Source organism: Solea senegalensis, linkage group LG8 (genome assembly GCF_019176455.1).
Source record: "Solea senegalensis isolate Sse05_10M linkage group LG8, IFAPA_SoseM_1, whole genome shotgun sequence".
In the NCBI taxonomy this organism is placed as follows: Eukaryota; Metazoa; Chordata; class Actinopteri; order Pleuronectiformes; family Soleidae; genus Solea; species Solea senegalensis.
The window spans coordinates 2,824,397-2,850,535 of record NC_058028.1 but is presented as its reverse complement, the minus strand read 5'-3'; the positions used below and the strand labels follow the sequence as shown (position 1 = coordinate 2,850,535).

Below are 26,139 nucleotides of genomic sequence, written 5' to 3'. Positions count from 1 at the left end.
ACTTTATATTGAGTTTCAATTGGTACATTTATGTACTTAAGGCGAGGAATGTAACTATTTGTTTTACATAGCGTCAAAAGGAAGAGGAGTGAAAATTTAAAATTCTATTAAAAATACAATGTTTGTGCCACTTTTTTTATACCTGGTTATAGAGGAATTCTTATCAGATTTGATATAGTCAAACTAGTAGTTCTGTTATATTATAATAGTTTTACTTTACTTTTTGGAGTACGGGGAGTGGATGTGGAGGATTTATTGGTTTGTTTAACCTAACATGTGAAAAGGAACCTATTATTAATCAGTTCTATTGTTCTATTGATACAAAAAAGACAATACAGACTGAAATAAAGTCCATTAGCTGCGGCCTCAGGTGATTAAAAGTAAATCATCTGAATTATTCCTTTCACAGTTGATTTATCTGAACGACACTTTGTTTGGACTCATCGTGGCTGTTTCTCAGAATCGTCTTCACTCATCTTCTCACAGCTGTTTGAACAGACTCGTCTCTGCCTCATCTGTTCTCCAGTGAGACGAGATTTCCTCATTAATCCTGCGCGGGGACAAAGACATTAGCCAACTGTCTCCAGCTAAATCAGCGCTGCTTTGTTTGTATTTTTGCTTCCATTTTTTAATTAGTGACTTCTCTCTCTTTTCCATGCACCGCGTCGTTCACTTCTTTCCATTTTTAATCTCTCGCTCTGTTCTTTTTTTCCCCAGACTCTCATACAGCATGCGTCGAATCTTCCACTCGTACAAATGACTTGGTTTGGTCTATGTTAACGTGTTAAACTCAAGGTCATTAAGGTTACATTGTTCGGTTTAAAGCTGTCTTTATCTTCACTCTGAAGATGATAAACTAGGGTAAAAATCCTGCATCGCTCTGCTTTAAATGAACATCTAGAACATCTGTGCATCTTTGGAAAGAGTCTGACTGGATTACTGAAATGCTGCGAGTGTGATTCTCAGTCAGGTCCAAAGCAGGAGGAACGTCAGTGAACCACAGGTGGAAACGGGGGGGATAATGGGGGTGAAATGCAGTTTTAATAAGCTCCACTGGTGAGTGGGAAAATCCACGGGGACGAGCAGAGAGAACAGAGTGGGGGCTTCCCTCCACATGAACGCAGACTGCAGCTTAATCAGGAGTGAAACAAGAAGTGAAAGGCGAGGGCTGAGGTGCCATGAACACAGACTGGTGGAACTGTGAAGTGTCTGTGTGTGTGTGTGTGTGTGTGTGTGTGTGATGGAGAGTGGGAACACTGGTTACATGAATTGAATCAACATGGCAGCAAAAGCCCCTGCAGGTTCCGTGACCAAGCTAAATTTACCCGCAGCACAGACTCAGTGGCACAAACAGGCTATTTATAGACGAGCAGAGGCCGAGCAGTCGAGCTGCACATACTGATGAAGAGGAGACGCAGCAGCAGAGACACACACACACACACACACACACAGAGACACATTCCAGGACAAACTGGACGAGTGCAACATCTGGATGATTACATGAACGACAAAGACATCAATAACAATCTGAACATCTGATCTCATCTTTGTTGCAAGCTGAGCGGGTGAAAATCGCCTCTGATCATTTTTATACACAAACCATAACACACACCTCAGCCTATGTATTTATGTATATAATGTATATAATGTTTATAATGTATATAATGTATGTGTGTATATAATGTATATGTGTATATATGTATATAATGTATGTGTGTATATAATGTATGTGTGTGTATATATAATGTATATAATGTATGTGTGTATATAATGTATATGTGGATATATGTATATAAAGTATATAATATATGTATATAATGCATGTGTGTATATAATGTATGTGTGTGTATATATATATGTGTATATATATAATGTATATGTGGATATATGTATATAATGTATGTGTGTGTATATATATAATGTATATATGTATGTAATGTATATGTGGATATACGTATATAAAGTATATTATATAGGTATATAATGTATGTGTGTGTCTATGTATATATGTATATGATGTATATACATATGTGTATATATGTATATAATGTATAAGTGTATATAATGTATATATGTACATAATGTATATAAATGTATATAATGTATATAACAGAAATCAGACAGTGTACGGACACAGAGGAAGACAAATGCAAAACTGTCATAAGGTCAGCAAGCAGGGGCGGGATCAGCACAGAGGCCCCGCCCACTGACAGCTTGCTTTCACAGTAACACACTGACCATGACGACCTGTAAATGACTTATTATTCATCCATTTAAATCTCCTCACAACATTCAGCTTTCAAACATAAACTGTGACGTTATATCGCACTTTGACAGGAGAACGTCTTCAGTGCAGAAGATAAAAGACAGTAAGTTCATTCTTTATTTGTTGTTGTTTGTTCAAACAGACTGTTTGTTTGACGTTTAAGAACCCGATAAAGTCTCTGTTGAGTCAGCAGTGAATTGTGTCTCATTGTTCTGATGAAGTTACTCGAGACAGAACGTTTCACTGGCTGAGATTTGACATTTGTTTTGTTATATTAAATTGTCTCTTTTCAATTATTAGCTCCTTTTTCTGACTCACTCTCTGCTCGCACTTGTGCGTCTCCTCTCGTCTCGTCTCGTCTCGTCTTGTCTCTCCAGTGTCTCCATTAGTTCATTAGTTGATTAAAATTTGTCTTTGTCCATTTTAATGTCACAGACTTTAACTTTTCTGTTTTTTCATGTCTTGTATACTGTACATAAACAATATTACAGCAGTCAAGTATATATTGTTGGGATGTGAAAGTTTGAATCACTCTGATCCAAATTTTACCTCATAAGTGATTATTTTGTTGATAAAAATCAGTTAGTTTGAAACAATGAAATCTAAGAACGAGTCGAGTCTTTTGAACGACTCTTTGAAAAGAACAACTCCTCGAGATCCGGCGGAAATCCCAGCTCTGCTCGAAATATCATTAAACCAAAGTCGTGTTAACTTTTAACTTTTGCCTCTGCACCAGCTTTAAAACATGACGATTTTCACGAGGACGGACACATGTGCTTTATTTTTGGACGATATTGGAGAAAGTTTCAATTCTAGAATCAGTGATTCACGTCAAAGAAGAAGAAGAAACTCAACAGTTTCAATAAAGTCCTCGTCATATTTGTTTTCCAGTTCAGGCCATTTTTAGGTTTAATAATGAATAAGTCAGGAACTAAAGTGAACATCAAACATTCATACGTGTGTGTGTGTGTGTGTGTGTGTGTGTGTGAGACCTGGAGAAGAATCCGTGTTGTCCGGTGGACGAAGTGTCTCCGTCGTACGAGTCGCTCTGTTTGCGACTCAGCGGCGGCTCCGTCTGACCGTGACCTTCGTTCGGTGCAGAGACGTCGATGTTGCTCTTGCTCAGTCTTTTACTGGAGCTTAGACCAGGACTGGAGTCTCTGTTCAGACCCCCCGAGTTTTCCTGAGAGGTATAAATAAAGACTGACACTCAGACCCTGGAAAGAGACCATTTTCTCAAAATTCCAATTTAAAATTCAGAAAAAAAAAAATCCCCTTTTTTTGTGAGGAAATTCTGACTTTAAAATCAGAATATTAATGCGTATTTATTTTTTCTCAGAAAACTGACTTAAGAAAGTTTGCTTTTTCTCAAAATCCAGAATATAAACTTTTTTTCTCCAAGAAAACACTAAGAAAAAAAGTCAAACTTCAGACTTTAAACACAGAATATTGACATTTTTCCCTCATAATTCTGAGATTAAAGTCAGATTTCCGAGTCACATCTTCAGACTGTTTTTCCTTTCACCACAACCCGTCTCGGCAGATGCTGCACAGTCTGTTTCTGTCAGAGATTTTTCTCTCCACTGACCCCTAGTGTTTATTCATGGTGTGAACTGTTGCGTGTGAATCGTAGTGACAGATAGCAGAAGCAGACATATAATCTGGATTATTCTCAATCTCATGTATCACCAGTGAACATGAAATGTCCTTTCCACAGACGTTAACATTGTTAACATCTTGTTACCTTGAGGCTCTCGGTGCTGTCGTTCCTGCTGCCGCATCTCTGCTGGTTACTGAAGCACAGCGCGTCGAAGCACAGGACTCCGCCCACACAGTCGCCCATCAGACACACCTGCACAGGAAACACGGGATTTAATATTAAAACGTTATTTTGTCGCCTGTGTTTTGTTTACTTCACTGTTGAGTATTTTTAACAGTGTAAACAAACAGATCGGTCGTCACGGTGTTTGGTGATTATTTTAATTTTCCTGGACGTGTTAAAAAATCACACATTTATCAACACGGACTCAGTCTATCGCCTTTTTTCATTTATTTATTTATATACCGCTATAATATTTCATCCTTTTTAGACTTTGTGTTTGACCTCAAACCTTTTAACGAGTGCTGCGTTAAACATGTTCTAATTATCGGCCTCTAAGCAGCTGAAATAGCGAGGAAATATGATGCTAAAAAAGGACGTTATATTTGAATGTTTTATTTTTAAATGCACTGAATCATGAGTGAACACAAAGAAAGTAAATAAAGAGATTTAAATAAGAGTTCACTGAACCTGAGCATTTTTATTATTTAGAAAGTAGCAGCGTTAGTTTTTCTGGGTCAGAAAAATACGACATCACCAGAGGGACGCAGTGCATTGTGGGAAAAACTCTGGCTTCAAATGAATCCGCAGCAAAGATCCTGTTTTTGTGATAAGCAGCAGCAGCTTTAATGTTTCCATCATCATCAGGCGGTAAACTATTAAAAAGTTATTATGAGACGAGCTGCAGGGGAAGAAAGAGACATTATCGTTATTATCGTTACAATAAAGGTAATAAAGACAAAAGTCGACTCGTCATGGAACAAAAACATGATGAAATAAAAACGTCCACAGATTTGAACAAATACCATAAATAAAACAGTCAGATGATGATTATTCTAATAAACACACACATTTCTGTCTCTTTTTAATGTCTTTAGTCAGAACTAACGACGTCTCCTCACGTCCAACACAGAGACAAACCCTTTAAACGCACTTTAAAGGGACAGTGGTTCTCAAACTCTGGCCCACAGATGGGTCACAGGAGATGACTTTTGCTTCAGATTAATGAGTCTATGTTTTATGTAGTCATGTATTATCTCTTGTAAATAATAATAATAACATAAGATAACAGATATGTCTGTACATTAGTTACGAGATCATGTAAACATTTATTTTGTAAGCAGGGTCACAATATCTTGCTTTAAAATTCAGACCCCAAATTCCTCCAAAGTGTTGGAAACATCACTGTGAACATCACTCACTGTGACTTCTTGCCTTTTTAATGTTAATTGTAGAAAATAAATCGTCTTCTATCAAAGTGACTTCACTGCTGAAGCTCAGATTGTCAGACGTGGTCAGTCAGTCATCATCTAACCGCTTTATCCTCCACCAGAGGGTCGCGGGGGGTGCTGTGCCAATCTCAGCTACATCGGGCGATAGGCGGGGTACACCCTGGACAGTTCGCCAGTCCATCGCAGGGCCACACACAGCTAGAGACAAACAACCATTCACTCTCACACTCATTCCTATGGTTAATTTAGAGTGTCCAATTCACCTAATCCCCACATTGCATGTTTTTGGACTGTGGGAGGAAGCCGGAGAACCCGGAGAGAACCCACGCACACACGGGGAGAACATGCAAACTCCATGCAGAAAGGCCCTTGTTCCAACCGGGGCTCGAACCCGGGTCTTCTCGCTGCAAGGCGAGAGTGCTAACCACTACACCACCGTGTGGTCCTGTCAGACGTGGTTCTGAATTAAATTCCTCATGAATTCATGAAATACGCGCATTGTGAACATGAATGGTGAAGAAGACGATGCAGCAGCAGCAGCAGCAGCGTGACCTTCTCTCTCTCTCGCTCTGCTCCACAGTCACAATCACATGGTTCACGGCTGAACGAGCTTCATATGTGAGGAAACGATCATGTTTGTGAAAACAAGGAATTCAGGTCTGATCCACAGAACTTTCCCTTCATCGTCTTTTTCATTCTTTAAAGGTTTTTCAGTGTCGCTCTCTGAGGCTGAGAGACAGACATGGACAGGTGAAAAAGGATGCTGCTCCTTCTTCTTTAGCTTTAGACCAGGGTTCTGACAAACGCACACTCTGGACGATCCAGTCTGTGGATTAGAACACGGCTATAAAACTCTAAACACAAGAAGAAGACGAAGACGAAGACGAGGACAGCGTCAAAGATCACGACAGCAAACGTAAGAGCTGTAAGAGTTAAGGCTGTGACGTCATCGTTTCCCCAAATTTGTGAATATGTTGTCGTCTCCAGCTGAAAACACAGGAGTGGTGTTTAGAGACGTTTTCAGTCGAGAACTCCTTTTCTAAATATAGTGTTTCATGGCTCCTAAAAAGCAGCTCTGTGAGGATAAAAAAAACCCAGGTTTTTATGGATTTTTCCAGCTCATAAATTTAAGTTTATTGTGGTTTCAGTTTCTGCCGTAAGAATAAAAAAGAAGTCAATAATACGACGACGGCTCCGCGAAGAACACATTATTATTTCAATTACACACTTGAAGTTTGTGACGAGCAGCAGTGCGAGGGCGGGGACTTTATTACCTCAACAGCAGCCTCTGAGCTGACCACAGCCCACTCACACACACACTGCACACACTTCACCTCTGACCTCTCCTGAAGGAAACACCACTGACCTGACCGCTGAAGCCCTGTCCGTCCTCCGACTGCAGGAAGCTGCGGTACACCTGGTTGGCTCGGGCGATGACGGTTGCCACGGCGTCCTGGTAACGCGGAGAGACGATGGCGAGGAGGGGGAGGGCGGCGAGCGGGAGGTGGTCCACGCTGCTGGAGACGCAGCTCTCATCGTAGCTGTAAGGATTCAGACTGAGGAGAGAAAAACACACACTTAGTTTTCCTTAAAGGTCCAGTGTGTGATGCTGAGTTCAAGTCAATGCACGGACGCGACGGCGCTGAGATTCTCCGGATGACGTCGCGTACTCGCCGGCATCCAGACTCCGCCCGAGGAAACTTATTATTAAGATTTTGACACTTTTCGGGGGCGGAGCCACTGGACTTTGATTGACAGCTCTCAGGGAGCTCGGGGCTGCCAGGTTGGGGAGTTTCACATGTGATAGTTTTTGGTCACGTTTTAGTCATTTCTATACGTAATAGTTTTAGTCACGTTTTAGTCATTTCTATACGTGATAGTTTTAGTCACGTTTTAGTCATTTCTATATGTGATAGATTTAGTCACGTTTTAGTCATTTCTGTATGTGATAGTTTTAGTCACGTTTTAGCCAAAATTTGACAAAAAAAGACATAGTATAGTATGTTGTCCAAATTTCCACAAAAAAGTCATAGTATAGTATGTCATCCAAAATGTTACAAAAAAGCCATAATATAGTATGTCGTCGTAAATTTGACATGAAAGTCATAGTATAGTATGTCGTCCAAAATTTGACAAAAAAGTTATAGTATAGTATGTCGTTCAACATTTGACAAAAAAGTCATAGTATAAAATGTGACAACAAAGCCATTGATATGATAATTTGACCTTCATGTTTTACCTTGAACTTTTTGATTCATTTTATGGAAGAATGCATTAAGATTCTGGGTTGTTTGAATTCATTCAAAATCAAATATGTAGCGGGTGATGTAACTCCTTGTTGTAACCACTGGAGGGCAGTGAGCACTTTCTTAAATGTTGTGTGATGAATAAAGATTTCATAGATGGAACAGCTTTTGCAATATTGTGTTCAAAGAGAACAAACCAAGCAGCACTTTTATTCATTCATGGATCTATTTTTGAGAATCGTTTTCGTTTTTAAGATGTTTTCCATAAACACACATACACATGGAGCCCCCCAAAACAGCAAAAGAACCAAGACATGTGGGACTAAAGAAGGAAAAGAGAAGTTAACATGAACCAAAACAAGTCAAAAAGACAAACTACCACCAAACCCAGGTTGTACCACAGTTTGAGAACCATGGAGCTACTATATAAAAATATGCACATCACTTCTTCCTGACATGATGATTTCATAGCAAAATAAACCCCCCACAGTAAATGAGTAAAGCAGCGTGTCATCGTATGACATACAGATTTCTTCAGCTTCAGAAGTTGGTAAAAATATATATATATTAGATTTACCTTTAGCTTGTGTTTTCTTCTTGTGCATCTCTGTGGCAGAAAGCTGTTTGAAGTTGTTGGCACCACTGTAAGTGATCACACAGATTCACGGACTTTCCAGGACCAATTCTCTCAAATTCAGGGACTGATTGTAATGACACAGCTTAAGATGGGTGGGCAACTTATAAGAGCTGCTTCATCCATGGCGTCCACTTTTATTGATTTGCAGCACACTCTGCATCTGGACAAGTGAGGGTCATTAAGTCCTTATTGTTGCTGGGATTTGATTATTAGGTGAGCCGGCCAAGGATGGAGTTTCTGGAGTCAGAGATGAGTTAAGTTGAAAAGCTTTATTGGAAGTAGCTCGGATCTTAGGAGAACTGAGAACACCATAATGTATAAAAATATCAAAATGAAATAAAATAATTTTTTCAGTGACAAAACTTGTTGTTTCAATACCAATATTTATATTTATTTTCAATACCTCGGTTTACTGTCACTGTTCTAGCTCCATAGGTGTGTTGCTATGTTGTTTGTGTGTGCAAAATACTGTGTTGTCATAAATTGGTATTGCTAACATTGGCTTGCCTGAGATATACAGTATGTGTTCATGGTGGGGGTTGTTAACGACTTCTGACCTTGAACGCAGTCAACTTGGACGTGACGTCGCCCAAGTTCTGACTTATGGTGTAAATGGAATGCACCATATGAACCTAATGCTAACAGTTAAGTTAGCTTAGCTAAAAGACTGGAAACTACTTGCCTCACTGTGTCTAACAAAACATACCGTATCTACCATCACGTCCATGGCTCAGTAGTTTAAACATCAGATCTAATTTGTTTAATTAGCACAAAAACTGATGCCACCAGTGTCACGCTAAATGTAAGGCTCCTGAAAACAGGAGCCACTGAATGTGAAGCTAAACGTTTACATTTAAGTTAGCTTAGCTTAAAGACTGGAAACTGCTACTCGAATATACTATGAACGTACACATCATAGTTTGTTTAATTAGCACAGTTTATTTTGTTGCTGTTGTTATGACGACATGCTAAAAGCTAATTAGGCTAGGTCTTGTAGTTTTGAGCGTGAGACATCAAATGTTAGCTTTAATGAATCGGAACTGAATCAGATTATAACAACGTGACTGTGAATCAGAAGTTAGCCTAAATGATTTTCCTTCGTTCACCACAAACACAAACACTGTGCGATATATATTTACAATCACTTGGAATTTTTTATTAGACAGAATTAAGTGATTTTCACGATACAATTGAAAAATCGTAAATGTCTGAGACTGAAATGCTGAACCAAAGACTCTATTTCATTTATTTAAATGTGTAATTTAGCTCATTCAGGAGCTCTTCCTGTAGCTGCGGGCGAGGCTCACTGTTGCCTGAAGAACATCGCAGCTTTCCTCCTCTTCTTCCTGTTAAATTGTGCCTTCACCCTCTCGATGGAAAGCTGAATCGGGCTCATGTCGGGAGACGCTGACGTAGTCCAGCGGGCCGTTGTCTCAAACCTCCGCGGACCGAGCTCTTCGGCGGCAGTGACTTTGGATTGCGCGTCCGTGAATGTCAGTGGCGTGCATTCAGTTTGTGCCAGGACAGAAGCTCCGTTGTTGACGGGAGCGGCCGCCGCCGCTGAGGCCACTTTCTTTTTCGACTTCCTCTGCTGTCTGAATGTGTGCCGGTGACGCTTCACATGAACTGTAGGGTGAACTGTTATGAAGGGCAGGTGACTGATCGCAGCAGATGTTGCGTTGACGTTCGGGCCACCGCTGGAGTCGGGAGTTGTTTCAATAAACGGCGCAATGTTATCGTAAGATTCTTCTGAAGGAGGCACCTTTGTTTTCCTCCGTTTGACTCCTCTCTCTTTTGGCCTTTCCAAAACACTAAAGGAAGAGTTCAAAGCTGTGGCGTGAGCGTCCAGCCGGTGAGAAACCGGGGTGACGTCTGGAGCACCGTGGAGAGGGATCACTTTCAGATCGTCCGCAGAGGAATGTTCGGGGCTGGCGGCCACAATGGTGCCACCTCTCCTCCTTTTTTTCCTCCCCTCTCTGCCTCCTCTCTCCTTTGACCTGTTCCTTTTGACTTTCAGGATTCCAGCACTGACGGGTCCTTTTTCAAGGCTTTGTTGCTCGGGCTGTGTCGTCGTCGTTATGGTAACGACGGTGGGGGCAGGCGTGCCGCCCGAGTTGTCTGTTGTGTTCGTTACAAGTCCGTCAGGAGAAAGAACCGGAACTTTCTCGTGCTTCTTTCTCCTTCCCTTCCTCGGCCCTTCTTTTATTTGTCCTTTAAGAGGAACCATTGCCATGTTTGTTGAAGTAGAAGGTGTGGTTTCTTCTGTCGGCGCATCAGTGTCCGTCACAGTCGGCTTCGTCTGGACAATCACGGGCGACGTAACGGGAGCGGTATCCTTGTCGTCGGCTGGTTCATCTTTCATGACTTCATTGTAGGGCTCGTCTTTTCCTCTGAGCTCATATTCACTGTCAGCAACTCTGTTTTCGTTTCTACTCGACTGGTCGTGTCTGTGCGACTCGTTGATGAAGTTACTCAGAGCGATCACTTCCCCTGTTTTGCCACCAGTGGGCGAAACCGCAGCGCCCTCCTCAGTTTTAGAGCCCACCTCAGGTTTCTGCTTCCTCTTCCTCCCTTTTCCTTTTTGCTTCTTGGTTTTCTTCTTCTGCTTCTTCTTCTTATTCCCCCCTGTGTTCTTCTTCTTCTTCTTCTTCTCGGAGCCCTGCGCCTCGCCTTTGTCGGAGTCGGCGGAGGAGGAGCTTTGGGAGGTGGAGACGGTGGCGAGGACTTTGATGAAGTCCTCGGCCGCCGTGACGACGTTGGTGAGCGAAGGCTCTTCGTGGCCTGACACCGTGGACTGAGTTGTGCTCTCAGGTTTCTCCTCTTCCTCCTCCTTGCTCTTCTTGGTGGGAGGAGCCAATGTCAGCTCGTCAATGACATCAATACCGCCGTAGTCGTAGGGCACCGGCTCTTTCATCACAGCAATGGGGAGCTTCTCATATCGCTTACACCTATGTAAGAAGGAGAGAGAGAGGCAGAGAATGAATGGGAGGATTAGTGAGGCAATTTGAACGCAGAAATATGCCGCAAAGCTTCTTAAACGTTGATCTTGTGGGTGTGCGCATACTCACAGGCCGTACCAGTGCCGCTCTGCACACTGCTCTTCATAGATTAACTCAAAGCACGGCACACCGATAACGTTGAAGAACGCCTGACCCACGACTCTGGAGGACGTGTCGTTAACTTTCCTCAGACAAGATTTCAACCTGCGGTTTGACCGAGAAGAGAAAAGACGATGAAACTATGAACTGCTCAGTCTGCAGTTTCTAACTAAGACTGAACTACACACTTTATTTTCCTAGATAAAGTGTGTACTATTACTACATTTCCTAAAAAATTGTACTTTTACTACATTTCCTTAAAAAAATATGTACTTTTACTACATTTCCTAAAAAAATTTACTTTTACTACATTTCCTAAATTTTCGTAAATAGATTGTGTACTTTTACATTTCCTAAAACATTGTCTACTTTTACTACATTTTGTAAATAAATTGTGTACTTTTACTATATTTCCTAAATACTGTATTATTTACTACATTTCCTAAAATATAGTGTACTTGTACTAGATTTAAAAAAATGTCAATAAATAAAGTGCGTACTTTTACTACATTTCCTACATAAATTATGTACTATTGCTACATTTCCTGCATAAAATGTGTACTTTTACATTACCTACTTTTAATACATTTCGTAAATATATTGTGTACTTTAACTATATTTCCTTAATAAAGTGTGTACTTTTACTACACTTCCTAGTTAAATTGCTCACTTTTAATGCAAGGACACATATAGATGAGCAGGGCCAGGAACTGAACCCACAACCTTCCAGTTGAAAAAACAACTTGCCCGACCACCGTCAGTCGCAGCTGTATCTGGACCAAAAGGCTTTGGAATGACTCTGAAATCATTATATTCTGAAACCACTCATGATCTAATAATCTGTTAAATAAATGGTTTGGATGAAGGGATTATTCATTTAGGACTAGTTCAGTTGAGTTGGACTCACTCGGTGTCACAGTCACAGTGACAGATGGAGTGCCACTTGAAGTTGGCGTAGCCGTATTTGGAGGAAAAGGCGTGGATGACATGAGGACAGTGATCGTGTGTCCGACAGCAGCTGTCCGTCCCTGCAAAGTCTCCTACAAACATGAGGTCACAGAGGTCACAGAGGTCAAACCTTTGTTAAATACTACACACACACACACAAAGACTTGTTTCAGTTCCTCCATATCTGCACAAAAGCCACGATTCTCTTCATTCTCATGAAGTTCTCTGTCTCTCTGTTCCACATGTGTTCATGGAACCTACTCCAGAATAAAACTTTCACTACATTTCCTAAATAAAGTGTGTATTTTTACTACATTTCCTAAATAATGTGTGTACTTTTACTACATTTCCTCAATAATGTGTGTACTTTTACTCCACTAAATTTAAATTGTGTACTTTTACTTCATTTTGAAAATAGTGAATTTTTGCTATATTTTATTAATAAATTGTGTAATTTTACTACATTTCCCCAATCAATTGTGAACGTTTACTAGATTTCCTCAATAATGTGTGTACTTTTACTCCGCTAAATTTAAATTGTGTACTTTTACTACATTTCCTAAATAAATTGTGTACTTTTACATATACTCCACTACATTTCCTTTAATCTGGTAACATACATAAACGTATTGAAAGTGTGACTGGTCATACCCAGCTGCTCATAGTGGTCAGCCATGTTCCCAGCTCCACACCAAAGTGTCCCAGGATACGTGAAGCCTCTCCTGGATCTTTTTAAAACCTTGTCCTCATCACCAGACTCTTGTTTCCTCTCATGGAGCTCGCGACACATTCTTTTGGCTTCATTCATGCGCGTAAAACGCGCCACCTCCTCCTCCTCCTCCACCACCACCTCCTCCAGCTCCAGCTCCAGCCTGCACTCGTTCATGAACGCCTTCACCTCCGTGTGGTTCACGCTGACGCTGCAGTCCACCAAGACTCCCGAGGGACTGAGGACAGAGGACACCACCTCGGCTCCGTCTGACACCTGGTACAAGGAGTTCTCGCGCGCCACGGCGGGCACTTTTGCGCACCAGGTGCCGCCGCCGCCGCCGCGAGCGGACAACATGTCTCTGCTTTGCACCTCCGCGTCCACGAAGTGTCCCTTCACCAGGTTCCTGTCCAGATAAGACAGAAAGACGAAGAGGACGCACCACATGATGCGGCGAGTGGCACTGTCTTCAGCACCACGCGTAACGGAGACAGCTCCACGCAAAGGACCTTTCCCCCCAGCGCTCGAGACTGCGGCTGCCCTTCCACTTTTAAAGCCACGCTTGAGTGGCGCGATTTTTGATACGATCAATGACGGCAGTGGGAGGAGCCACAGTGGACCTTTGCCCTGCGTGGAAGAGAGTTCAACGTTAAAACCCAAAATGAACCACAACTCGGATTAAAACCAATAAAAGAGTAAAATGTACTATTTTTGTAAGAAGTATTTTACCAGAAAATTACTACTAGTAAAAGTGTTAACAAAGTGAGGAGTTAGGATTGAGCCATGGCGGATCAGTGAACTGTGAGATGTCTCTCAACTGGAAGGTTGTGGGTTCAATTCCTGGCTCTGTGTGTGTGAGTGAGTTAGTGTGTATGGAAGTGAGTGAGTTGTCTTTCAATTAAAGGGGCTGTGGGTATGAAAGATGTATGAATGGGTGAAAACTGTAAATGAAAAACTCTATATAAATATAGACCATAAATTGATTATGGTAGTAACGAGTGGCAAATGAACTCATCAGGTTTTACAGTGTGTTAACTAATCATTAGTTAATTATTATTTACTGGACTGATTACTTGATGATTAGTTCACCTTTTTGTCGACACGATTCTAAAGTGTGATCACTACTGTTTTTGTGTTAAATTCATACCAAAAACAATACAATTCTACACTAATCCAGAGATTAATTCCTTTAATTCCATGCGTATTGTTAAAAATGTATGCCAGGTTTTGCATTTCATGTATTTTTTTTGTTTTTAGTCTACTATAAAAAATCTTAACTAAAATACTCACACTAACACACCTTACGCACAAAAAGGTCCTCATTGAAACCCATTCAAATCACTATTTTCGCTGCATCATGACAAAAACATGGCAAATTAAGGATTAAAAACGTTAATGTTTGATATGTATGATGAGGACTGATTTTAGTTTAAAAAATGAAATAAAAACAATAATTCATACAATTTGACACTTTACAATCAGCAGTCTTGTATAAAGTATCTTAAGTGTACTGTACTTAAGTATCAAAAGTCATTTTCTGATAGAAAATGTACTTGTGGCAATATAATTTTGACGATTTACGTAAATGAGCGAACTCGTCCAAGTCCAAAAAAAACAAAAACACCAATTTGTATTAGACAGGTCAAAGGTGAAAAATCAAAAAGGTTTTTGCAGATTCAAAACGGCGTGGCCACGGCAACCCTCTGCATTTTTGCCATGAAACAGGAAGTGCCCTATAAATTTGGCATACATTGAGTTCGACCGAATTTCCCGAAACTTGGTGGGGAGATGTTATAGATCGAGACGGACAAAAAAGTCGCCCATGACCATGGCCTCAACTCAATAGGAAGTCGGCCGTTTAGAATTTTTGCGACTTGCGCCCTGCATAAATGATCAGATTCAAAAGTGAGGTCAGGGAACTGCTGCAGTCCCGACTTGTGTGGGGACGCGAGGGCCCTATCATGACTGTAAAATTAACACTGGTCAAAAACAGTTTAAGATTATATTATGTCAAGGGATATACAATAGAATTAGATTTGTGTCAATGTTAACAATAACTCACAAATTTATTCATATTCTTCACATAGCTGGAAGTATGATACACAAAGAAACTCTTGAAATTTGGCAATTGTGGCATAGGGCACAAACATGTTTGTAGCCCCAGGGCTATATAGCGCCCCCAGAAGTCGGGTTACGGTCAGCTAAAAGTCGTCAGATCAGGAAATTTGGTGAGTGTGTCGGGCTTAATCCAAAGTTTCTTGAGGAATATTTTGGAAATATTGACAAATATGGCCAAAATTGTGTTAAATGCAAAAATGTATATTTTTTTCTATTTAATCTATCTATATCTATAGATATATATATGTTTATATATATAATATCTATCTATCTATCTATAATATATCTATAATTTATATATTTAATATAATTTTTTCGATTGCATCTAAGTCATACATAGTTGTTCCGATTTTAACCAAACTTGGTACAATCAAATTTCTAATGTACTTCCATTTGCTCCGCCCACCCAGAAGTCATGCAATTGAACTGACTTGTCCTAGCTGGTTTGAGCTAGCCGCGTCAAACTCGGTCCATATGTTCCAGACAAGTTAATGATTAAAAGTTATCAAATTTCTCTACGTCAAAAGGCATGGCCTCAGCCCTCTGATAAAGTTGACATTAAAATGGCAGGAAAACTAGTTTAAAACCCCACTTTTTGAAAGCTTTAACGTAAACAGCACTATATGAAATTTGTCACAGTCATCGGATGTGACGGGTTGCGTGGGGCGAGGCCTATGAGTGGTCCTAGTTGGTAGTAGTATTGTTTGTTTTTTTCTGGCATAAACACTGACCTTGACAGGTCCTCATGGAAAAACCTGGTCCTACATAACGAGGCAGAGAACTGAGGTTAGGATAAGCTTAGGGTTAACTATTATTAACTGGTTATGGTTATGGTTAAGGTTAGCGATAAGGCTTTGTTTAAATGAACGGAAGTCAATGCAGCATCCTGAGAAGAATAGCTGCACAAACTTGTGTGTGTGTGTGTCACATTAACCTCCATCACTGCAGAGAGGAATGACCGTGAGTTACCTCCCAACCCCCCTCACACACACACACACACACACACACACACAGCCCTTGAAAGAGGAGATTTACTTCGGGAACATGCATGGAGGAGGAGGAGGTTCTGGCTCGCCCCGCTTCCCATGGTAACAGGCATGGGGTGATTCTGCCGACCCAGGAGATTGGACATCGTTCAGATGCCACAGAACGGGCAGAGAGAATTTGGCGATGACCTAAATCACATTGTAAAGCCGCAGGAAAGAAAAAAAAAAAACTCCTCCTCCTACTCTCAGTGTGGAATGTGGAGAACCACGCTGACCGAGCAACCGAGCCAAAGGCCGAGAGACGACTCACACAAATCTCATTCCAGTAATCAAGCGAACAAATCAATCAAAACCTGATATACACTAACCAGTCACCAACTCATTAGTATGACACTGAGCCAGTGGTAATTATTTGGGAATCTATACCCAACTATTGTTTTCTCGTGTTAAATATTTTTAGTAGCTTTCGCCTTCTACATTTTTTAGTCAATTTAAACAAAATGTTCCACATGTTTCTCTCCTTATCATCTGAGTTTGATCTGAACTGTAGGAGCTGTTAGCAACCAAAAAATGGCAGAAATGCTGACTCACTGATTGAAGACTATAGTTTTTTATATATTGGCAGTTATTTGATTTCTCAGTCATTGCTGAGCCACCTATTGTTTTCCTGTTTACACAATTTCAAACTATTTATATTGTTAATACCATATATTGTTTCATACCATTCAAAGTTATTTTAATGATCTTCATACGTTAGGAAATAAATCTCATAAAAATCAGACCCCGGAAAAAATCTCGTAAAAACAGACCCCCAAAAAATCTTGTAAAATCTGACCCCTAAAAATCTTGTAAAACAGACCCTGAAAAATAATCAGACCCCAGAAAAATCTGAAAATCCCCCAAAAATCTTGTCAATGGAAAATCATCTCCCCCCAAAAAATCTTGTAAAAACAGATCCCGATGAGAGTTCACATTGGTGCTGTGTTCAGGGAGCATGGTAAAAAACGTTAAAAAAGGTAAAAAGTAGTGACGTTAACGCCACACCAATTGTATGGAAAGCCAATGGGGTCACAATTCAAATTTCGATCGCTGCATCAAGCATAATAAGATCTGAACTGTGGGAGAAGTTACCCACCAAAAATTATGAAATTGCAGATTATTCAATTCCCTATTATTGATTTTCTGTTTCCATGGGTACTTCAAAATACTGTATTACAGCTGATTTTAATCGGAACAGTTAGCGACCAAAGTTGTGGGAGTTGAATTTTCCCCCCGATGAAAATGAGAGGAACTCTTGTCTGACTTTGATCAGAAATGTGGAAGCAGTGGGTGGTCAAAAATGCCAGAAATGCTGAGTCAGCGAATCCCGGCTATTGCTTTCACCTCCTGCTACAATTTTCAGCCCATTTGAACAATTTCTACATCAAAATGTTCTGCTCAGGCTATTTTATTAAAAAGAGACAGCTGGTTAGCACAGAACCAGATTTACTTCTGACCTTTGTCAGATTGTTTGGGTGGAGAAAACAAAGCCGCAGCTCTGCTTCTGTTTCCTCGTCTTTTCTTATTAATCAGCCCAGGGTTTTTGTCACATGGCTGGTCTTTACTCTGAGGTCCAGCCTCCTCAAGGCACTGAAATCGGATTGTAGGAAGGCGGAGAGAAATGATGTAAAATCACCAGAGGCAACATTCGACCACTTCTACGAGAGAGGCGGTGGAGGAGGAGAAGGTTAATCCTGCTGTTCATCAGGAAACTAACACAGCAGCAAAAGCAGAAAGGTGACTCTTCATGTGATGTGTACTTTATTGACTCCCGCAGCGTGAGACAGACAGGAATAAACCTAAAATAATTTTTAAAAAGGCTCTTTTTTTATGAGATTAAACAACTTAAACAACAAACAAAAAAAATCTCGTAAAAGCAAGACCCCGGAAAAAAATCTCGTAAAAACAAGACACCACAAAAAATCTCGTAAAAACAGACCCCCAAAAAATCTTGTAAAATCAGAACCCGAAAAAAAATCTCGTAAAAACAGACCCTGAAAAAAAACATCTCATAAAAACACCCTGAAATTTTTATTTTTTTTAGAAGAATAAGACCCCGAAAAAAATCTTGTGAAAACAGACCCTAAAAAATCTGGCACCACATGGCCTAATACAAGTTTTTTTTTTTTTTGCTCTGTTTTTAGCACCTCCCATTTCCAATATTTCACGCCCATTCACCATTTTCAGACGACTTATTTGAAACCTGGGAAGATGAGTTAAAATTGCGTCTTTTAATCCTTCACACTGTGGGATAATTTGGCCAGATAATCTCTTCAAATCAGCCTAAAATCAGAACGATTGTCAGAGAGGACCGAATCGGGAAGAAAATCTGAACAATCATCTTCTTAAAAGAAAACACCCCATAAACAATGCACTAGTCTACAAATGCAAATCTATAACTAATGATTAAACTATAAAAAAAAATTAGATAAAAGAGAATGGATAGAATATGTAACAATATAAAATATGACAGCAGTTCTGTCCACACATGAAATTCAAGTCTCAACATTTTCTTTTCAAACTTAATCTCTGAAAAAAGACTATTTTGTGGCAGCTGCTCAGCACAAAACCACAGATTCAATGGGTCAAAAATAGGTTTTACATTAGTTTTTGTTATTAGGTGGTAAAAAGTCTGCATGATGTTCAAATCATAGTTTGTTTACACTGCCCCCTTGTGGCCTCCATATTCCATCACCACCACCAACAGTGTCAACCCCTGAATATTGGTCAAGCGAAAAATGCTGATTTCTCCCCTCTATCCGTTTGTTTTGATTGTGTTTTTTCACGTCACCAGTGCTTGTTTGCAAGGGAAAAATTAATGGATTTTTTAATAGTAAGTAGGGCCCAAGCCACGAATAGCAGGGGCCCAAACAAACAGCTCCTGGCACGAATCTGTGCAAGGAACCTATTGTTAATCCTTCAGGTTATTATTATATCCGTGGCTTTGCAGTCATTTTTGAGGGTCATTTTCTATAGCGCTGCCTAAGGTGAAAACGGAGGTAAAATTCAGTTCCACCGAATTTCCCAAAACTTGGTGGGAAGATGTTATAGACCAAGATGAACAAAAAAGTCGACTGTAGCCATGGCCTCGACTCAATAGGAAGTCGGCCATTTTGAATTTTGGCAATTTACGTAAACGAGCTATCTTGTCCAAGCGTGTTTGTCGTACCGACACAAAAACACGCCAAGTTGTACTAGACACACTAAAGGTGAAAAATCAAAAAGGGTCCACGCCGTTTTGAATGGCAACCCTCAGTGTTTTGGCGAATTTTGATCATTCGCCACGAAAGTGGAATTGCCCCATAAATTCGGCATACATTGATACATTGATTCACTGCCAGACTTGCGTGGGGACACGAGGACCCTATCATGACTGCGTGCAGTCCCAGTTGATAGTAGAATTCAAAAGCGTCTAAGTCAGTTCGCCGGGTTCAGAGTCTAAAGTGTGAGAAAGTGGAGTTGGTGAAACATGAACACAGGCGAGAGCTGTTTGACTCTGTTGTAAAAAGACTGGGGTGGAATTTCACTTTCCAGTTTGTTTAATAACGGATGTCGTGTTTTCAGTCTGAGAGCTGGAGACGTACAGTGAGGTCACGGTTTTTATGTTTCATTAGTGTCATCTGAGACAGCAGAGACAGTGAGCGTCCTCTGGTTTTAATAAACACCTGAGGACAAAGAAGACATTTTCACAGGGTCTTTATAACACGAGTGGAACTGTTTAGATGTATAATATGTGGGGGGAAAAAAATGTGTTTAACTTTTATCTTGTCGTCCCGCTCTACATTTTATTTAATCACTCTTTAAATGAGTGTGTCCATGCTTCCACTCTGCTTCTTCTTCTTCTCATTATTATTATTAAAATTATATTCAATTTTAAATGATCCATACATCAAAACATTCACCTCCAAAAATGTACAAAATACACTGTCATATCATATGTTAGCCAAATTTAACATTCTTTTATTTAGATTGATGACTTAAATTTATACTTTTATAAAGGGCAAAAGATTATGTAGATTACAGATTACCCCCCCAAAGAATCTACGGTAGTAAAATCTCAGACCCTGAAATTTTTTTTGTAAAAACAGACCCGGAAAAAAATCTCGTAAGAACAGACCCGAAAAAAAATCTCGTAAGAACAGACCCGAAAAAAAATCTAGTAAGAACAGACCCCGGAAAAAAAATCTCGTCAAAACAGACCCCCTAATAACATAAAAACAGCACGTGAAAAAAAATCTCGTAAAAAAAGACCCATCCCGCCCAAAAAATCTCATAAAAATAGGCCCCCCCCCAAAAAAATCACTTATATTAACAGCTTCTTCCCACCCACCGTTCTTCTCCCTGCTGGAACCTGATATGTGCCTCCCTCTCTCCCTCTCTCCCTCTCTCCCTCTCTCTCATTCGCAGAGCAGGTCCTTCACCCCTCAAACAGTACAGACCAGGGTAGTGTAATCAGATGGACGTGTTGGCCGTTCCTGCACACAGACATAAAGGGTGGTACCTTTCCCTCATGGCGCCAAACACAAAGGGACCAGCGTTTGCTTGGCTGGATCCGTCCAGACTCTACTGTAACTCCCAGGTATCTTCACACTGTTAAAGTTCATGTGTGGCTGCAGAAATACACACATGTCGTGAGTTGTGTTTTTGTTTTGCTCTGTTTGTGCTCACCAGGCTCTGGCAGACTGCGTCGCTGACCTTCTCAGTCCGTTCTCCAGCGACACCGTTGACCTGGTTGCCGGGATAGATGCGATGGGATTCATCCTCGGTGAGAAAACAAAAGTGCAAATAAATGATAGTTTGAGAGCAGTCACTGTGTCACTGTGTGTCTCACCGACTTTATTTTAGGAGGCAGCTCTGGAAACCTAACCCTTAGTCCTGGACTTCAGTCAGGACTGAGGGGTGTGTGTGTGTGTGTGTGAGGCACTTAAAGAGACAAACAGTAAAAACTGTGTTTTAGTGTTTAGAACAGACACTGTTTAACATGGTTTTCCAGATGGAAAACAAACACCTGACAACCAGGCTCCTATTGGACAAACAGAATTTACAACATCAACATCATGTTCTACTGAAGAAGAGCTGACGTTCTCTAAAGGTTCCTCTAATGTTACTTTGTTACAACCTTCAGAGAACGTTCTCTAAAGGTTCCCAGAACGTTACCCTAACGTTACTTTGTCACAACCTTCATAAAACCTTTAGAGAACATTCCTTTGTCACAGCCTTTATACAACTTTTAGAGAACATTCTCTAAAGGTTCCCTAGTGTTACTTTGTCACAACCGTACAATTTAGAAAACCACTGAGGCAATTTTTCAGTGGTTTCTTTGCTCGGTATAATAAAGCAACTAAATGATTTTGGTTTGTGGACAAAACAATCCACATTTTCGGATATTTTGACAACAAATGAATTGAATATTCAACAAATTTGAGAGTTTCAGACCTAAAATGAATATTTCTGATGTGTGTTTTTCAGGAGCGTCTGCTGCCACGAGTCTGGGAAAAGGTTTCCTGGCGATCCGTAAAGCAGGTCACCTGTGTGTCGCGACTCAAAGCCAAAACTACTCTGACTACACAGGTCGAGAGAAGACCATGGAGACGAGACTGGATGTTCTGAAACCAGGTTCATCCCGCAGCAGTCTCTTTCATCTTAAATATCTGTCACTGGCAGACAAATGTTTCACACACCAGTGGGAAAGATAAGATAAAGGAATCGTTCAGGTATTTTGAAGTGTGGTTAAACGTTAGGTTGCCAAACACAGATTTTACCCACTCACAAAAAGACTGTAACAAAATCTAGAAAAACTGGATCACGAACTGAGGTTTTTAAACCACTCACTCTCCCACACCAAAGTCCTTTGTGAAAATCAGTGATTTTAGCTTGTGGGTACACAGGAGCTCCTGGTCTACTGCTGCCTCGTGTGGCCAGTTTGTGTCACTGAGGTAAATCTGAATGAAGGATTTTAAAAGCCGAATTGACAAAATACATTTCAAGTGAGTGATGGAGGCAGCGGTGGATCATTTAGTTTTTTTTGTAAAAAGAAAAGCAGCAACTGAGACACTGGAATCAAAGCTCTGGTTTAACAGCAGCTGTGATTATTTAAAATTTAAAACTACCAGAACAGAACAAAACTGCAATGAATCAGCAAAACCTCTTCAGTTTCCACTGTTGCACAGTGCCCCCTAGTGTCAGATTAAGGAGGTTACAGCTAAATCATCCTTGAATCTGAGTACATCTCATGTGGTAAAAGCTCAAAAGTGATCAAGAATAATGTCGTAATTGTAATTATACGACTTTATTCTTTAAAGCTTAAACATTTTATTATATATATGTATGTGTATATATATATATATATATATATATATATATACACATATATGTATGTATATACATATATATGTGTGTATATACATATATGCACACATATATATGTATAAGACAACCAAAAACACATATAATCGGTGAACTTCGAGATTAAAGTCATAATTCTGATATTTAAATCAGAATTTTGAGATTAAAATCAGAAATCTGAGATTCACCTATAATCACAGATCTGTGCTGCGTGAGCACTAAGGGTCAAATAAAGCATTATTATGAAGTATTAACAGTATCGTTTCGTTTATGTCCCCATGTCCTCAAACGATACTGTCATCATGTGTGCACACGTTGGCGAAGTTAAACGTTTCTCTCCGTGTCACAGGAGTGAGAGTGTTGCTCGTGGACCAATGGATCGAGACGGGGGGAACGATGAAGGCAGCGATCGAGCTGGTGGAGCAGCTGGGAGCCACTGTTGTAGGTCAGTTTCACCATCTCTGCTGTCACCTGCTGATTTATTCACACACCGGATGCTGAAAACATAAAACGCGGCTCGCTCTGTTTCCCGCAGGCGTTGCAGCCGTGGCCGTCGAAAACACCAAGGGAGGGAAGTGGATCAAAGACAACTACAGGGTGTCCCACTGCATCCCCGAAGAACTGCAGAGCCAAGTGGATCGAAAACACCTCGAGTCTTTCAAAAGCTTCAACAGCTGAATGTGCAAATCCTGTAAAATATAACGTTCTTAGTTGTTAAAGTTCCAGTGTGTAAGAATTAGTGACATCTAATGGTAGGATGGCAGATTGCAACAAACGGAGGATTCCAGTGCTCACCCCACCATGTCACAAGCACTGTAGAGGAATACAGGGGCCTTCACAGACCAGAAAATTCCACTTCAAGACACATTAAGGCACAAAATGGTGGGGATGAGTGTCAGAATTCTATGATTAAAGTCAGAATTTTGAGATTATAGTCAGAATTCTAATATTAAAGTCAGAATTCTAACATTAAAGTCAGAATTCTGAGATTAAAGTCATAAATAAAAAAACGGAAATCTAAGAAAGTCAGAATTTTGAGATTAAAGTCAGTATTCTAAGATTAAAGTCAGAATTTTGAGATTAGTCAGAATTCTGATATTAAAGTCCTAATTTTGAGATTGGTAAATTTTTTGAGATTAAAGTCAGAAATCTAAACCAGTCAGAATTCTGATATGAAAGTCAGGATTCTGAGATTTAATTCAGAATTCTGAGATTAGTCAGAATTCTGAGACTAAATTCAGAATTCTGAAATTGAAGTCAGAGATTTTAGATTAAAGTCAGAATTCTAAGAAAATAAGAATTCTCATATTAGATTAGACTTTAGACTTCAGAATTCTGACTTCACTCTCAAAATTTGTGCTGTTTTTTTTATTTCAACACCCAAGTCCATTCACTCATTCTTACAGAACTCTGGTGATATTTGGCAAGAGTGACACTCCCTCTTGTGGCGGGAGGCTGGCAAGACAAAAAACATAAAATGACTTGAACATAGAAAAGAAATGGATATATTTTCTTTTTCCTCTTTAATATATTTATATGACAGTTTAAACAAAAACATGGAAAAACATTAATACACAGTGTTTTTGAAAAAGGTATTATTGATATTCAGTCACTCAAAAATTTAGTTTTCACACAAAAACTACATCTATAATCAAACCTCTGTCTTGGTATTGAAACACTTTTTTTGTTTAGTAAAAAATCGTAATACTATGCGGAAAAATACAAAATTGTGAAACAAACTACAGCAGCAACACTGATTATTCAATTCAAGCTCAAGGTGAAAACACTCATACTCTGTCCGACCACAATAAAATAAAACATCAACACCTGGATTTAAGCCAACAAATAGGAAATTAGCCTAGTTTTTAAAAGTTTAAATAATTACAGCAGTGACTGATATGTTTCAGCCTCAACAACTTTTTCCCTTTATAACTCTTAAACTGCAGCAGATTATTTCTTCAATAAAACTTTGGCAGTGGAAAAGAATCAGATTCAGAACCAACTACACAATCTTTTGGGCTCTTATGATTATGTTGCGTTATACTGTATTCAAACCAACGGCCAATTTCTAAGAATTCTTAGATCAAAGTCAGAATTCTTAGAACGTCAGAATGTTGAGATTAAAGTAATTCTGAATTTAATCTCAAAATTCTGACTTTAATCTAAGATTTCTAACTTGGTCAAAAAAAATGAAAGAAACTGTTACGGAACAAGCTATTATTATAGTTAACTATATTCTAACTCCATCTTGTGCGATGGGCCGCATAATATTGACTAGAAGGCCACAGGTTTGAGACCTTAGTCCTTAAATAAGGGACCTAAACATAAACAGTTTTTCCCCCATCGCACAAGAGGCTGGTTTTACGCAATACGTCAGCAGCTTCTGTAAAATTCCAACATGGCAGCCGAGAGAAGCTAAAACTACGAAAACAGGGTTAAAATCTGACCAAAGCATTATTAAAGCTGTAGCAGTTAACTTTTGTTGTTGATGTTGATCGTTCTGGTCTTGGAGAACAGAACCAATGTGAAGTCATTAAGATTAGCATTGCGATTAAAAATGATCAGGAGGAGCGTTTGCTTGTATCCAGCAGATAAGAAGCACGTATCCCATCACATGGGTCGATGGCAATATTTTCACCACGTGGGCTTTAATGCATCATTTTGCCAAACTTTCTCCCACACTTTTAAAGACATAGAAATAACAATAACACATATGCACAATGCATAAGGAAGCATCTAATTTAGCTCCAACATCTGTAAAATACCTAATATAATTTTGAATCAGTAAAATGTACCAAAATCACAAAAATCGTAATCAAGCAGTCGGGGAAATATGAATAGGTTTGAGCTTGAATTTGATGATTCTACTCATAGTTCCAAAATGTACTTAAAGTTCTAAAATATCCTTATGGTTTCAAATTTTAATTATGGTTCCAAAATATGCTTTAAGTTCCAAAATCTCTTTATAGTTTCACATTTTACTTATAGTTGCAAAATATACTTAAAGTTCCAAAATATAGTTATAGTTTCAATTTTACTTATAGTTCCAAATATACTTAAAGTTCCAAATTTTACTTATAGTTCCAAATATCGTCCCGTTTCGGTCTGTGTTTCGGTGCTAAAAGTCTTTCGGCCAAAAACCGAAAATGGAATATTGGAATGGAATATATATATATATATATGTATATATATATATACATATATATATATGTTTTGGTCGGCGATTAGGTAAATTGGACACTCTAAATCAGGGGTGTCAAACGTGAAGCCAGAGGGCCAGAACCTGCCCACCAGAGGGTCCACTCTGGCCCACATGAATTTGTTATAATCTGAAATATGATCTGAAATACTATATTTTTCACTTCCAGATACCTGTGACTAAATGGTTGTGCCTTTATAGATCCAGTGTGACGTGGGTTATAATTTTTTATAAACAATTAGTGTGTCAATCACTTTCTCGATTCATTGAGTAATCCAGTGTTCGGTCCATCAGTGTTTCTCAAACCTGGAAAGGAGGACATTCTCAAATGTCTCGTCTTGTCTTGTCCAAAAAAACAAAAATCAGTCAGTTTGAATGACTCTTTGTTACATGGAGCAAAGAATCCAAAGAATATTCACATCTAAGAAGCTGAAAAATCACGCTTTGATTCCTTAAAAACAGTCAGACCGATTCATCAATGATCAAAATAGTTGACA

General features: G+C 39.6%; 3 protein-coding genes across 3 annotated transcripts in view; 1 reads left to right on the top strand and 2 right to left on the bottom strand.

Moving 5' to 3' along the window:
* Positions 1-7,978, bottom strand: part of pitpnm3 (PITPNM family member 3) — a 36,324-nt gene extending 28,346 nt beyond the window's left edge. The window contains 4 exon segments of the mRNA XM_044032272.1: positions 3,259-3,449; positions 4,011-4,118; positions 6,684-6,894; positions 7,962-7,978. Of these exon segments, the coding sequence (XP_043888207.1) occupies positions 3,259-3,449; positions 4,011-4,118; positions 6,684-6,894; positions 7,962-7,978 (527 nt within the window).
* A 1,352-nt stretch (positions 7,979-9,330) lies between these two features.
* proca1 (protein interacting with cyclin A1) lies at positions 9,331-13,601 on the bottom strand. Its single transcript, XM_044031381.1, has 4 exons — positions 12,898-13,601; positions 12,206-12,338; positions 11,269-11,403; positions 9,331-11,148 (listed from the first exon to the last, which is right to left on the bottom strand). Exons 1-4 carry the CDS (start codon positions 13,400-13,402, stop codon positions 9,504-9,506), a joined length of 2,418 nt encoding a protein of 805 aa, XP_043887316.1. The 5' UTR covers positions 13,403-13,601; the 3' UTR covers positions 9,331-9,503.
* A 6,879-nt stretch (positions 13,602-20,480) lies between these two features.
* On the top strand, positions 20,481-23,400 carry zgc:174895 (uncharacterized protein LOC100126024 homolog). Its single transcript, XM_044032598.1, has 5 exons — positions 20,481-20,677; positions 20,770-20,863; positions 21,568-21,714; positions 22,793-22,888; positions 22,979-23,400. Exons 1-5 carry the CDS (start codon positions 20,555-20,557, stop codon positions 23,119-23,121), a joined length of 603 nt encoding a protein of 200 aa, XP_043888533.1. The 5' UTR covers positions 20,481-20,554; the 3' UTR covers positions 23,122-23,400.
* The last annotated feature ends 2,739 nt before the right edge of the window (positions 23,401-26,139 follow it).

Coding starts and splice junctions, on each gene's coding strand:
- proca1 (XM_044031381.1), bottom strand. CDS start 13,402: ATGTGGTGCGTCCTCTTCGTCTTTCTGTCTTATCTGGACAGGAACCTG. Junction 12,339..12,897: donor TGACCACTATGAGCAGCTGG/GTATGACCAGTC, acceptor TCATGTTTGTAG/GAGACTTTGCAGGGACGGAC. Junction 11,149..11,268: donor GAGCGGCACTGGTACGGCCT/GTGAGTATGCGC, acceptor CTTCTTACATAG/GTGTAAGCGATATGAGAAGC.
- zgc:174895 (XM_044032598.1), top strand. CDS start 20,555: ATGGACGTGTTGGCCGTTCCTGCACACAGACATAAAGGGTGGTACCTT. Junction 20,678..20,769: donor GACTCTACTGTAACTCCCAG/GTATCTTCACAC, acceptor TGTGCTCACCAG/GCTCTGGCAGACTGCGTCGC. Junction 21,715..22,792: donor ACTGGATGTTCTGAAACCAG/GTTCATCCCGCA, acceptor TCCGTGTCACAG/GAGTGAGAGTGTTGCTCGTG.